General features: G+C 34.8%; 1 protein-coding gene across 1 annotated transcript; it reads left to right on the forward strand.

Annotated features, from left to right (window-relative positions):
- Positions 1–11,147: 11,147 nt before the first annotated feature.
- LOC140854705 (dirigent protein 22-like) lies at positions 11,148–11,918 on the forward strand. The gene has a single exon (XM_073250754.1). It carries the CDS (start codon positions 11,221–11,223, stop codon positions 11,782–11,784), a length of 564 nt encoding a protein of 187 aa, XP_073106855.1. The 5' UTR covers positions 11,148–11,220; the 3' UTR covers positions 11,785–11,918.
- The last annotated feature ends 3,685 nt before the right edge of the window (positions 11,919–15,603 follow it).

The following is a 15,603-nucleotide window of genomic DNA, read 5'->3' on the forward strand; positions in this document are numbered from 1 at the left end:
TTTTTTTTAAAAAACTAATTTTTTACCAAAAAACTAGTTAAAAATCTTAAATAAATTAATATTTCTAATTAAAATGATAAAATCAATAAATAACTGAAATTTCAAACAAATTAGACTCTGTCTTGCATCTCTCTCCACTCCTCTCTCTCTCATATCTCTCTCCTCCATCTCTTGCTCCTCTCTCTCTCCTTTGTCCCTCTTAGTCATGCCTCCCAACTCCTCTCTCTCTCTCTTTTCTTCTCTCTCCCATACAGTCTTTCCCAACTCTCTCCCCCCCATTACTCCCTTGTCTTTCCATCCAACACCTTGCCCCAAGGCCCTCTATCTCCTCATCCTTCCTCGTATACCCCTACCTGCTCTGTTGGCTATATTCCAGCGCCCACCCTTCGGGGTCCCATCGTGAGATTTATGTGGTTGGTGATGTGGCAACAATTCTCAGAGGATCAACTCCTTGTGGGGGGGCCGGCTTGTCTCCGGGTTGGAGGATTAAAGGAAGACTAACTGCTCCGCCTGTCGCTCAAATCAATCTAGCTTGAAGTGGGTTGGCTCGGGTGAGAAGCCCCTTAGACCCATCCACAGCACGTATAGATGCGGAGTTCTGAGCATAGTGGATAAAGGTTAATAAACCCCCTTTTCTAATAGAGATTTCTCTTTTAGATGAGTGGTTAGGGGCTACGGTCTTAACAGGTTCGAGTCCCGTGTAGCCCAATTTCAGTGCACACCCTTTGATCCCATGATAGGATTTATGTGGCTGGTGATGTGGCAACAATTTTTGAAGGGTTGACCCTTTATGGGGGGTTTAGCTTGAAGCGCGTTGGCTCGGATGTGATGCGGGGTTCTGAGCCTAGTAGATAAAGGCTAATAAACTTCCTCTTTTAATAGGGATTTTTCTTTTAGAAGAGTGGTTAGAGGCCACGGCCCTAACATGCTCTCTCCCCCTTCCCTACACCCCAACCTCTTTCCCTTTCCTATCTTCCAAGGCTCGATGCCACCTTCGATCAACTTGAGATAATTTTTTTTATGGGTGCAATACTCATTTACTAAGAAGAGTGTGCTATTAACATAAATCTAAGAGTGAGCAGTATCAATATGGTAAAACAACTCTTGATTATGGTTCTTCCAAATCTGCCACATAATACAATAAATTTCTAATGGGAGTTAAGAAAGAAAATATTAACAGCATTATCCCAATCTAAGCTATTAGGCTATAGCTTCCAAATAAGATTTTCATGCTAATCAAACTTTTTGTTGAAAAATAAATAATGGTTTCGATCTTCATTAGGTGCAAAACATCATGGACAAGAAGGTTGATTAAAGCCCCTATTATAAAGAGCAACAGTACAAGATAGTTCTATCAAGAGCAGCTCTCCGAAGAAACAGAAGGATGTAAACCAACTTCTATATTGAGTGGTAGAGCCATTATAGAGAGGCCTCATTATTTTAGAAATTATTTTTCCAAATCTAGAAAGATTCAAGCAATTAAAAGTTTAACCATTAGTTTGTTTTATTTTTGATGAATGTTTAACCATTAGTTCAATAGGTTATTCTCAAGCAAACCAGTTTTCCCTCTATGAGAATTTTAGGATTTTTGTCCAACCCAAAGAATGAATTGATTGATTGTTAACTAGTTCAATTGGTTAGTTTGGTTGCCTTAAGATATTATTTGGATTAAGGATATATAAAGGGATTTACCCATGCTCTATCTCAAAATCTTACCAAATACCAAATCTTCGGATCAGATGATTTACACTTGAGAATACATCAAACCCCTATATTGTAGTATGCTTAAATTTTAGATATTGGTAGTTTTTCAAACCTCTGAGTTTAAGTTGGTTTAAGATCCTTCGCTTATTTTTGCCATAATGAAGAGAAATAACTAATTTAGCCCTCCAATATATAATATTAATAATGTAATATTATCATATTATTATACTAATAACACAAACACATGCATATAATATCATATAATAGATTATATAATATCCAATTTTATAAAAATTTATCCTTTTTCTTCACGTGTCCTCAAATAACATCAAGATAATACTTGTTATCCCTAGTCAGCATCCAATTAGAAAATAAAAGAATTGCAACCCTTACTTTGGATAAAACATTTATCTCAAAGCAAGAATAAAATTTATCCCTCCTAAACCTAGCATAATCTATTCCATCTAGTTTATCCCTAGAAAACCCATCCTAGTTCCAGATAAGGTCTAGAAAGAGTAGTTATTTGATTATAAATGGAAAGTCATTTGCCTGAAAAAATAAATTTCTATAACTCCCGGTACAAAGAGGCATATGGAGTAACACTTCATAATGAAAAGCAAAAGGAGTAACACTTCATAATGAAAAGCATAGTTACATCCTTTTGACCATTTTACATGAATCATGACTTGCTTCAAAAGAGGTAAGAAAATGAAGTATAGTTTATAAAATAAAAGTGCAGTTATTATTTTTATAGCTATCAAGAGTTAGTCCAAGAGATCTAGTTGCATCCAACAAGCATAGTAAAGTCACTGATTTGCATAAATTCTAGTTAAATAATAGTAATATCTTCAAACAAAGTTGGTAATCACAAAGTTCTAATGATATACTGATGGTCCCTTAATGAAGTTCTAAATATTATTCAACATAGTTATAATTTTTTTTTTTTTTGATATGATAGAGGAAGTCATGCTTCCCCATTCATGAATCATAACAAGTGAACACGTATGAATTGTTGAACACCTATATACTTAATTTCATAGATTATATTTTGATATGGTAGGAGAATTATGTTATAATAAATGAAATAAATATATGGAGTCAAGTCCCAAAAAAATGTGGTGAAGTTAATTCATGGATTAATTCTTGGGTTTCTAGTAAAAGGTGTCATAACTTCATATTTTATGAAGGGGATAATGAAAAAATATTGCTAGATTATATGTAACTCATGTAAGGATATTTGAAGAGTTATATGTATCTACATAAATTCTTGTATTCTACCATTTTGGTATGGCCAAGAGTTAAATAAAAAATATTAGCAAGTATTTTTTTTTTATCATCTCTTATTTCCATCTCAAATATAGAACAAAGTGGTCTACTCTTCTATTTCACTTCCACTATTACCAATATAGTGGTATCAAAGCTCTATAGAAAAATTTGGCAATGACAAGTGGAAGTCTTTCAATCCCTCATCTCACTAACGACCTTGAGAATTGGAGTATCCAAGTGAAAGTGTTGTTTGGCTTATAAGATATTTGGGAAATAGTTGATAGAGGCTTTATGGAGCCTTAAGATATGAGCATTCTAATGACAAATCAAAAGAAGGTATTAAGAGACTCCAGGAAGAATGACAAGAAGGTCCTTTACAATACTTACCAAGGCTTAGATGAAGCCGCATTAGAGAAAATTACTGCCACTACTACCTCTAAATAAGCATGGAAAATGCTCCAAAATGCCTACAAAGGTGGTGAAGAAAGTTCACCTCCAGATACTGCGAGATGAGTTTGAGGTCTTATAAATGAAAGACTTGGAGTCCATCTCAAAGTACTTCACATGAGTGTTAGTTATTGTAAATCAATTGAGAAAAATATGATGAGACAATAGAGAAAATTCTATGCTCTTTAGATGCCAAGTTTAACCTAGAGTCAATGACCATGGATGAACTCATGGTTCTCTCTAAGCTTATGAGCAAAGACTTCACAAGAAGTATGACCTAGTTGTGCATGTAATTCAAAGCAAACTCTCTTTGAAAGAAGGATAGGAGGTCACCAGAGGTGAAGGGAGCAATAGAGGCTATGATAGAGATCATGGTCAAGGTCGAGGTGAAGCTCATGGATATACCTGAGCACAAGGTGGACATATAAACTATGATGATGAAGATGACTCCAAAAGAGAACAAAGAAGAAGAGATTCCTTTAGAAGGTATAGCACATCTAAAGTTTGTTGTTACTATTGTGAGAAGTTTGGTCACTTTGCATTAAAATATTTGTGTGATGATTCTAATTAAGTTAAAAAGTAAGCCAATTGGGCTGTGAAGAAGGATGAAAAAGAAGAGCCATTTCTTTGCTAGCACATGAGGAGGATGATTCTAGTGAGCAAAATGTGTGGTTCTTAGACATCGGTGCAAGCAACTATATATATAAAAAAAGAAACATATTTATGGAGCTAGATGAAACAGTGGATGGCCAAGTTACTTTCGGAGACTCATCAAAAGTTTTCTTTAAAGAAAAGAATAAAATTTTAATTCACTTCAAGAATGGAAACCACCAATTTATCTCCAATATCTATTATGTGCTAGATATGAACAATAATATGGGACAACTCTTAAAAAAATGCTATGATATACATATGAAAAATCTTGGTCTTTTGATAAGATATCAAAGAAATAAGTTGATTACAAATATTGTGAAGGCAAAAAATAGAATATTTATGCTAAACATCAAGCATGATGTTGCTATGTGCTTAAATACATGCATGAAAGATTTATCTATCTTTGGCTTTTGATATTTGGACATCTCAACTTTAGTGGCCTCAAGTTATTAACAAGTAAAAAGATGGTGAAAGACTTTTTCTATATAGATCATCTGGAGCAATTTTGTAAAGATTGTGTTCTTGGCAAACATCCAAGGAAGAACTTTTTAAAGGGGCATCTTATCATGCAAAGAGGCTACTTGAACTTATCCATGCTGATGTGTAGGCCTATCATACCTTCTTCATTTGATAAGCACCATTATTTTCTTACCTTCATTTATTTACTAAAAAGATATAAGTATACTTTTTAAAGAAAAAGTCAAAGATGTTTGGTGCTTTCAAAAGTTGAAAATATATATTGAGAATCAAAGTAATTGCTCCATTAAAGTCATAAGATCTAATCGAGGTGATGAGTTCACATCCAGAGCCTTTGAAGATTTTTGTGAAGACCATGGTCTCTAGAGTCTCTTGACAGCTCCTTATTCTCCCCAAGAAAATGGCATCATCAAGAGAAAGAATAAAACTATTCTTGATATGGTCCGAAGTAAGTTAGAGAGCAAGAACTTGCCTAAAGAATTATGGGCTGAGGTGGTGGATTGTGCTATCTACCTATTGAAAAAAAGACTCCACAAGAAGCATAGAAAAAAAGACTCCACAAGAAGCATAGACTGGGAGAAAGCCAGATGTCTCACATTTGAAGGTGTTCGAAAGTATAGCCTATGCACATATACTAGATCAAAGGAGAACCAAGCTTGATGATAAGAGTGCCAAATACATCTTTAATGGGTATGATGATAGATCAAAGCCTACAAGTTGTTTGATCAAATATTTCCAAATTATATATGAGTAGGAATGTAGAATTTGATGAAGAAGGCACTAGGTATTGGAATATAAATATGAAAGAGGTCAATGGAGATGAAAAAGCAAGAATGGAGGTTAAAGAGTCTTCACCACCTCCATCACCATCCTTTGATCATAGATCTCTAACATCATCATCCTCTTCAGAAGAAAGCTTAAGGCCATAAAAGATAAAAATATTAAAAGAACTCTATAAGGTAATAGATAAGCTAATACTTGTTTGCCTTCTTTCTGATTATGAATCTTTAGAGTTTGAAAAAGCATATCATAACAAAGAATGGAGAATAGCCATGGATGAGGAAATCAAAGCAATAGAGAAGAACAATATATGAGAATTAGCAACTCTTCCAAAAGATAAAGGGGCAACTATTGTGAAGTGGGTTTTCAAAGTAAAGAAGAATGTAAAAAAATGAAGTAAAGAAGTACAAAGCAAGATTGGTGGTAAGAGATTACAAGCAAAAAGTCAAAATTGATTATGATGATGTATTTGCTCCTATTGTCAAAATAAAAATTATTAAATTTATTATTTTTTTATCAACATAAAATAGTTAACAGAATTTTCAAATGGATATCAAGTCAGCTTTTCTAAATGGCTTTTTTAGTGAGAAGGTGTACATTGAACAACGAATGGGGTATATAAAAAAAGGGCATGAAGATGAAGTCTTGAAGTTAAAGAAGGCTCTATATGGCTTGGAACAAGCACCTAAAGAATGGAACAGTCACATTGATATTCACTTCAAAGAAAATGGCCATATTCAATATCCTTATGAGCATGCTTTCTACATGAAAACTAACACAATGGGAGATATATTATTTGTTTGTTTGTATGTAGATGATCTTATCTTCATAAAGAATAATCTCAAAATATTTGAAGAGTTCAAGCAAACCATAATTTGGGAGTTCAACATGATAGATATTGGCCTCATATCTTACTTTCTTAGATGAAAAGTGAAACAAATCAAGGCATTTTTTTTCTTCTCAAGGAGCATATGCAAAGAAGGTTTTTAAAACTTTTGAAATAAAAGATTGCAAATTGATTGGTACACCAATAGATTGCGGCATCAAATTATCTAAGTATGATGAAGGAACAGTAGTTAACTCTACTCTCTACAAGAGCTTGATTGGAAGCTTAAGATACTTGATATGTACAAGGATGAATATTCCTATGGAGTTGGACTAGTAAGCTGTTATATACAAGAATTAAAATTTACTCATTAGAAGGCTGCAAAAAGAATCCTTTACTACATCTGAGAGTATATGGCAGCATCATCTTATATTTCTTATGCTATTTGGCTAGGAAAGTTCTTCAAGAAGATTCAAGTTCCCTAATATGAAGTTATGAAGATTTATATTGATAATAAATCTACTATTAATTTGGCTAACAATCCAATCTATCATAAAAAGAGCAAGCATATTGATGTCTGCTTTTATTTTATATGAAAATATATGAAGGAAAAAAAATCGAAGTTGTACATATCAAATCTTATGATCGGGTGGTTAATATTTTTATCAAGTCTCTCAAGGCAGATCAGTTCTATAAGCACGAGACTCTTTTTAGAGTGATTGATGAAAGAAAAATTAAGTTTAGGTGGGGGTATTGGTACCTAAACTTAATTTCATAAGTATATTTTGGTGTGGTAAGAAAATTATGTCATAATAAATGCAATAAATATATGGAGTCAAATCCCAAAAAAATATGGTTAAGTTAATTCTCAGGTTAATTCTCGGACCCCTAGTAAAATGTATCATAATTTCATCTTTTATGAAAGGAATAATGGAGAAATATTGCTAGGACATATGTAACTCGGGTAAGAAAATTCAAATGATTATATACATATATATATTTGTATAAACCGTTGTACTCTATCATTTTGGTATGGTCAAGAGTTGAATAAAAAATTTTAGCAAGTATTTTCTTTTTATCACTTCTTATTTCTACCTCAAATATAGATACTATAACAAAAAAGGTTTATAATAGTGGTCAAAACTATGGCAAAAGTTATAGAAAATCATTGATAAAATTTATATTGATAGTTGGTAAACCGTAGCAATAGGTGATATTGTTAAAAGCTATTATCATGATCTTGATGGATGTTGGTATAAGTAAGTCTGTGCTAACAGTTTTAAATCATTCTATAACGATGGTTTGTAACTATCAGTATAATTTATTGCAGTAATTATAACCATCACTATAGATACAATCAAATCAAATATTCTTTAAAAATAATACTATATTTATAATAAAAAATTAATATTAAATATTATAGAAAATCAAACCTAACATCTATTACATAGTTATCTAGTACTTAACCATCATGATAATATTAACTTTTATTATAGAATTATGATTTATTATACTTATTGAAAACTTATCCATATTATAAAGTATACTTATTTTAAATATATTATGATATTTTTAATTTTAATAATTAAGTATTTTCATACAAAAATCAATCCGCTTCTTTTTGAAAGAAAATAAAAAGATACATTACTTTATTTTTTTATTTATAATAATTTGAAATATTATTATTTATAACATATATTTCTATAATCATAAATATTTTTTTTAAGTTTTTTAATATAGATAATTTATTTTTTTATTTATACTATAAGTAAAAAAATAGTAGTATTTAATATATAATATTTTAAAACTTATAATATATTTTATATATAAGTAATTCTTAAATTTTCATATATTTTTAGTACAAATTAGATTGGACCAGATCCAAATTCTTAGTTAAATCTATTTTTATTAAATTTTTTAATAATTACATCATAGATCATTACTTGGTTGTGATATTGTGCATTCAATATTGATAGTAGATTTTATATCAAGAATTATTTTTATTTAATTAATAAACTATCTTAACATATATAGTTGAAATCATATTAATTTTAAAATTTTTTAAATATATACAATATCTTTTTCTTGAAAGTTTAAAAATATATTTAGTAATTAAATATTATCATCACAAAAAATTCAAATTAGTTTGCAACAATACTAATTTATTATAAAAATAATACATAAATAATTAATAATAAAAGCTATTAGTTATATAATAATATATAAATGGTAAAATTTATTTCATAAATAAACAATCAATATTCTCTAATTGAATGATAAATATTGCTAATTAGATTCTATTTAACCAGAAAATATTATTTTACATAATACCATGATAAAATTATAAATTTTAGTATCTATAAATAACTATCATAATATTATATATTTTCTATCATAATTTTTAGAATTGTTACAATATAATACAAATTCTTGTAGCAATTATAAGATATCATCGTTATGTGACAACTTTTAGTAGTATTCTTGTCAAAGTGCTATAATATTATATATATATATATATATTAAAATTATTATTAAAAAGTATACAAAATAATATTTTTTTTCTGAATGTTATTAAAATTCCATCATCATAAGTTCTTTTTGTTGTAGTGAGAATAGAGTGATCACTCTTCGATTATGCTTCCGTTGCTACCAACATGAATTAGTGGTGGCTATTCTTAAAGACAAAAATTCTAAAGCAAACACAAACAATTTCAATAATTTTTCAGCAGAAACGGCCAATAACAAGTTTCTATTATTACCCATTCAATGTTCTGAAGCAATTATTTTACCAATCAAGTAGCATAAAGATTTGCAACAAGTTCAATAATTGATCACCATCGCCACACTTAAAATCTCAAATTCATGTCAATGTTTCACTAAGGTTGGGAGCACAATAATATCTAGATCTTGGTGCATGTTTCACTCCATTTTGCTAAGATTTGTACCGGATACTTCTGCAACATGAGGCCATGTTGCCGGCATATCAAGATGGACAATATGCATTATATATACTAATAGAAATTGCCATTCACTTAAACTATAGAAAATTTCTACGTCTTTGGACTGTAGAGGAAGAAGAGTGGGAAGTGACAGCTTGTCAACCTCCCCCTCAAAAAACTTTTTTTATTAAAAAAATAAAAAAAAAAAACATCTTGGTTTTTGGGTATAGAAAAAGAAAAAGAAAAAGAGATTAGACGGAGATGTGTCAGCGTGGCTATCTCTTCTGAACGTGATCATAGAGCCCTAATCCTATTGAAAAATATTCGATTCGAAGAATGAGTTTGAAGAAGGATATCTCATTCCCATCATATGGGTGAATCTAACGGATGAGTACATCATCTCAGCAATATCGACGAATCAGAAACTGCTTACTAACAGCTTCTTTGGTCAAATACTAAATTTTAAACATGATTTTCCGGATTTATTGCACGTAAATTTTAGCATTGGCAACCATCGGAATTTGCAGTACAAATGTTTGTTGCTTGGAAGCCCAGCTCCCCGCCAACACGGCGAGCATTTTTTTGACGTTGAGATCCGAACCGAAGACCCCCACAACCACAAGCAAGGCTATGCGGAGAAGCTACTTTCACCTTGCCATTTTTTCTACGGTTTGTCCACCAACGTCTTGGAAGGAACCCCCTCAGGTCTGAAATGGCGACTTGGATCGCTCTCCCACACCTCGCTTTCACATGGCATCCTTTCCTTAAGCAAACGTGGTGGACAAGAGGCCTTAAGCGAATGTAAGTACCAGTCTTTGCGATTAAAAACTTCTTACGAGGTCCAAGTCTTCGCCATTAAAAACTCAATTATCACACATAATTAAGAAACGCAAGATGCATAATTCCCATAGTCAAAAGTGAAGCACGGTAGCTCTATAATTCTTTTTTTTTTTTCTTTTCTTAGTGCGGTTTCAGTTTCTAGCCTAAATTAGTTGGAAGATTCTTCTAGATGTGGTTGGTGGGCTAGAGCTGTCCGCCCGATTTGATCCTTCTCCATCTTGTCTGGATCACTAGGCTTCCGAATGGAGCAATTAACAGTTTAGTTAAACTAGAACAGGCGTCCAGGACATTTGGGGAAAAGTCTGTGTCGGAGGCGTATGCCCTGTCTACCATCTGGCAAGACAGACTGGTGGTTCACCACTAAAATCTTCTTCATGACTTTTGTCTCGGTACTGGTTTTCTTTCTTACATCGATCAATGGCAAGAACAAAAAGAGGGCAAGAATAGATCATGATAGTCTTCTCACGCTTGCACCAAATCATAAACTAGAATTTTTCCCAAAAAGTGTCTCTCGGAAAATCTCTTTTTTGGGACCACTTTGATACACCACGGAGATCAACTAAGCAAGCAAAAATCTATATATTTAGAAAGTACTTGATTCGTGATCGAAATTGAAATCGAAATCGAAATGCATTGAAATGGAAATTAGAATGATGAAATCTTTTGAAGTATTTGGTTAATGATCAGAATTAAAATTAAAATTGAAATAAAAATTTGAATTTATATAAGAAATTAAGGATTTAATTTGAAGTAGATGAGATCATTCCTATTCTGTTTTAGAATTGAAATCGAAATGGGGCTTTTCCCCCCTAACAAAAAAAAATCTTCGTTCTGCGAACTAAATAACGTCCTTCCAAATCAACTTATTGCCCCTGCTTATGGTGGAGTGGGGTGGTGGTGCTTCCACAAATATTAATGTTGTTAGGATTCTTTCTTAGCCACGTTAGCAGGGTCCTTCACATGTACGCAAAAGAGAGAAAAAGATTAACATGCCAACATGTAATTGGAGCCACTACTTCTTATGGCATTCTTTTGAGGACCCAACAACCACGAGCAGAAAAGAAAAAAAAAAAAAGCATCCAAGTTAAAGTGCAGTCCCATTAACAAAAGAATCATGGAACTATCCCTTTTAATTCACCCTTGTGTCCCCCACCAGCCCCCACCAACATCCCAACTATTCTCTACACAACGCGTACAAAAGCCCAAAGTCGAGAGACACTCCCGCACCCCCAAGTTTTCATTCTCCATTGTGTTTCACTTCACAGAAAAAAAGCCAGCCAACACCAGATGGCCAAACTCCTCCTCCTCCTCCTCCTCCTGACCACCACCACCACCACCATGTTGGCCAAACAACCCTACAGCTTCATCCAAAGCCAAAAGCCAGCCCCAAGACCCCTCCAGGAGAAGCTCACCCACCTGCGTTTCTTCTGGCACGACATATTAAGCGGTCCCGACCCGACCGCCGTGCAGGTGGCCAAGGCTGCATCGACGAACGCATCAAGCAGCTTCTTCGGCCTGGTCAACGTGATCGACGACCCACTGACGGAAGGCCCCGCGATGGCTTCCAAGCTCGTCGGCCGGGCGCAGGGATTCTACGCGTCGGCCTCGCAGGAAGGTCTAGGCCTGTTGATGGCCATGAACTTCGCATTCATGGATGGAAAATACAATGGCAGCACGATCACCATTCTGGGCCGCAACGCGGTGTTCACGGCGGTAAGGGAGATGCCGGTGATCGGCGGCAGCGGGCTGTTCCGCTTGGCCCGTGGCTACGTCCAGGCCAAGACCCATAATTTGGACATGACGACTGGGAATGCGGTGGTTGAGTATAATTGCTTTGTCTTCCATTATTGAGCTCCTTTGGTCTTCATTATTTGAGGTGCATCCACTTTTCTTTCTTTCTGTCCTGTCCTAATGTGTTGTGTGGTGGCCAACATCCTTTTGACTAGCATGCTATTGTCATTGAGTGGCTAGCTTTGTATTCTTCCTCTTTCAAATAAAAAAAGTAGAATTGTGGATGTAAATTACAGCTGTTTGGTTGATGAATCTTTAAAATTAACCTGGTGCTGATGCTGATGCTGATGCTGATGTAAATTCTTAAATCGTTGAGACATAATATCACCTATGTAATCTAGAACATTTTAGTGATCTCATTTGTGCAAAGTCTATTGTAGACTATTGTTAGGCTACCAACAATTAATATGGAAATTCTAATATGGGGCTCGCATGTCTGAAATAGACCAGCCACCAACCTCATTCGTCCTCCGCTCCACTTTGAGAACCAGTGATGATTAAATTATAGAAAGGTGGCCAGGATCCAGGAACAAGATTCTATCTAATAGTCATCGTGGTACGCCATCTTGATTACCGTAGACCCGAGGCAAGGCTACAGCTGCATCGAGTTTCTAGATTGTCAGCCAACCTCCTCACCAAAATTTTTGGTCTGTGACGTGAACCTAGCTCATGCTCTGAAAAAGTGGGATATTTAAATAAATTAATTACTAAAAATATTATATTTTTTAATATTTTATAAATTTTAGCATACCGTTCTAATTTTCATAATCAAATATGCTATATAACATATTGTAATATTGGTCCATCACCGGTCGGCATCCAATGTTGCTGTTAACGTACCCTCATGGACGTCATGCGAAAATTTTTAAAAATAATATAGAAAATAACAATAAAATGGACATGAGTCAGAATAAACCAAGCTGACTTGCGAACTAAAAGCACTTCTTTCTACCCAAACCCTTCCCTCCACCTCATCCTTCCTCTACCTCCCCCCTCTCAGCTCCCTCTACCTCCTCCTCTCCTCTTCTTTCAAATCCTTTGCCAGTTGCTCCTCACTCGCCTCTCTCCTGCTGCCACTCCCACCCTTTTCTCGGACTCCACCCGCACCCTCATCCTCAGCTTTGCCTCCGGATTACATCGATTAGCATGTCTTGCAAGGCACAAGATACTTTGATCTTTCTATATGGACTCACAAACAAATCCAAAAACCTTGTAGGAAGCTCATGACCCGAGCCAAGGATGTCCTCTCCGGCCTCAAGAAGAGAGGCATCATTCCCGAGCCTTTTTGAACCCATATATTTCAGATGGAAGGGATATGTTGCTTTCATCCGTGCTATGTGTGTGGGAAACAATCCCAATCCGGGATGACTTGCCTGCCAATTTTTAAACCCATATATTCTATTAGGCTTAATAGGTGCTTAATGCCTCCGTTGTTCCAGTCATGTGTCTCCATGATCACCTGCTGTTGTTTTATTCAAGTTATACGTCTCCAACATCATCCATTGTGTCCATATAAGCCAATTTCCTATGTAGTTCTGACCAAAGGACTTGTGTTAAATATTAGGAAGGTTTGATTATTTACAATAACTACAATATTGATTCCTGCATTTGGAGGCTCGCTGGTGGTGCTTACTGGGGGCAAATTCCTAGGTTTGCATATGCAATGATGCAATTTATTGTACTAAGTGCAAATTTTTCCATGGCTGGCCAGCTCACTATTGAAGTGAGCCCTTGGTTCATCTTGCTTGGGGTCACCATATGCATTTGTGAGTCCTTCTTCTTCTTCGCAGACTAAACTAGTTTTTCTATGAAAAATACAACCTTCATGATCAACATGTACACAATGTTTTACTTCCCTTGGAAGATTTGTTTTCTCCCTGACCCTCAAGGTAGAATAAGTATCAGCAATATGATGGCACAAACAACCTGATGATTCTCTCTAAGAGTAAGTGATCAGACAAAATCCAGGGGCTGGAGTTTGAGTTTGATATCAAGCTAATAAGGACGGTAAGAAGTCTGATGAAGGATCCATTGTATGAGTGCCTCTTCTTTGATATGGAATATTTTGTGTGAATTCCTACTTCATCGTTTTCTTTGAAAACAATGTCACTGATAATAACTGGCACCGTATTACTGATAATTTTATCACCAATTCTAATTTTTGAATTGAATATATGCAACTTAAAAAATAAAACATTTGAATTAATATCTTTTTATGTCACGTTAAACCTACATAATCCAAGAAGGCTGCTGAAAGGTGAAGATTAAGCTATGTCTTTGGACACTGTCAAGCTTCCACTTGTTGGTCTTTATGCCTTGATTTCTGTTCAAAATACCCAGATAGGAAGATTTTTTGTATTTCCAGTTTAACTTGATCTATTCCACATCATTTCCATCTTATTGTTATTGTTTTCCGCATTATTTCCATGAGAGCACTTTCACATCAAAATTGGATACTGGTTGATAGCAGCCAATATTGCAACACCTTATGAAGTAGATATATCCAATTGCAAAAATTAGAGTGATACATTAAAATCGAAAAAGATGCTAAAGTAAAGGATTTTTTTCAATATCTGAACTGGAAAATGGGAGCACTTTAATGGCAAAACTGGATGCTAGTTAACAGTAGTCAATATTGCAGCACTTTATAAAGTAGATATATCCGATTGTAAAAATTGGAACAGTATGTTAAAATCGAAAAAGATACTAAAGTACAGGAACTGGGAAATTATTTGATTGGAGCTTGATTCCCGCAATTGTTTGCTATAGGAGTGCAACCGGTTATAGCTCCCTGTCGCCCAACCAATAATATTACAGCAAAAGCGTACCAAAAGCGGGGTTTTTACGGCAAAGAGAGAAAGAAGGGAGCACTACGGAACGAAGCAAATTAGAAAAAAACACTCGAGATGAAAGTGGTTCAGCTTGTAATTTGCAGTCACTACCAGAAGCATTTGAGAGAACTCCAGTGAAGATGAAGAAATTACAAAAGTATGTGCTAAATCAAATCCCAGAATCCTGGCTTATTGCCGACAATGAGTCGGAACGAGTCAGCTTCAAGTCTGGTCAATTTAGGACAATAATGTATACAATGTTAACCCCTCCCAGCCTGGGCGATCGCTTCTTCCCATACCCACCAACTGGTGAACCCTGATGACCTGGGTTGTCCCCATTTGACCCATTATATAGGGTAATTTGTGACTCTCTATGAGTGATTCAGCCTAATAATCCAATTTTTACAACTCTTACTTACTCATGTCCAAGATAAATCAAAAACTAGTGTCAGAACCAAGGTTAACCATTTTATATGATCTTTATGTAAGTCCATAAAATGTGATCTGAATCGTGTTGATCTAAATAGAACTCTATTCTCATGACAAAAGTTTATGCAAGCTCAAGGTGCACGTCACAATATTTTGGCCCATACTAGCCCAAATTGTGAAACCTGAGCTACAGCTGATCCGAATAGGGTTTAGTCGGGCAAGAATTTAAAAACGGGTGAATTTTTACCCGTCCCGCAGCCTGATTTTGCGCATCAATATAACCCATTTCAGAAAACTTTCTTGGACTCGGAATAAAATGACACTTCCTTGAACCCGTATCTTCTACCTGCATTGATTTTGACTGGTAAGGCAAAAAAAACAAGAGACATCAGATTGGTAAACTCATTGTTCAGAATCTTTACATTGCCATCTACCAACTGCTCTCGCATGCTCGGGTCATTGGCTCCCCCGATCATTTTATTCCACGTGCCTCATTTCTTCCAACCTTCCAACTTGCCTGGGAGAGTCATCAGACCAATAAGACATCCAGCGAGGCCCACAAGAACAACGGACAACATCGCTAATGCAGAAATAGACCAGAAAATTAATTGCCAAGATG

Source organism: Elaeis guineensis, chromosome 1, assembly GCF_000442705.2.
Source record: "Elaeis guineensis isolate ETL-2024a chromosome 1, EG11, whole genome shotgun sequence".
In the NCBI taxonomy this organism is placed as follows: domain Eukaryota; kingdom Viridiplantae; phylum Streptophyta; class Magnoliopsida; order Arecales; family Arecaceae; genus Elaeis; species Elaeis guineensis.

Coding starts and splice junctions, on each gene's coding strand:
- LOC140854705 (XM_073250754.1), top strand. CDS start 11,221: ATGGCCAAACTCCTCCTCCTCCTCCTCCTCCTGACCACCACCACCACC.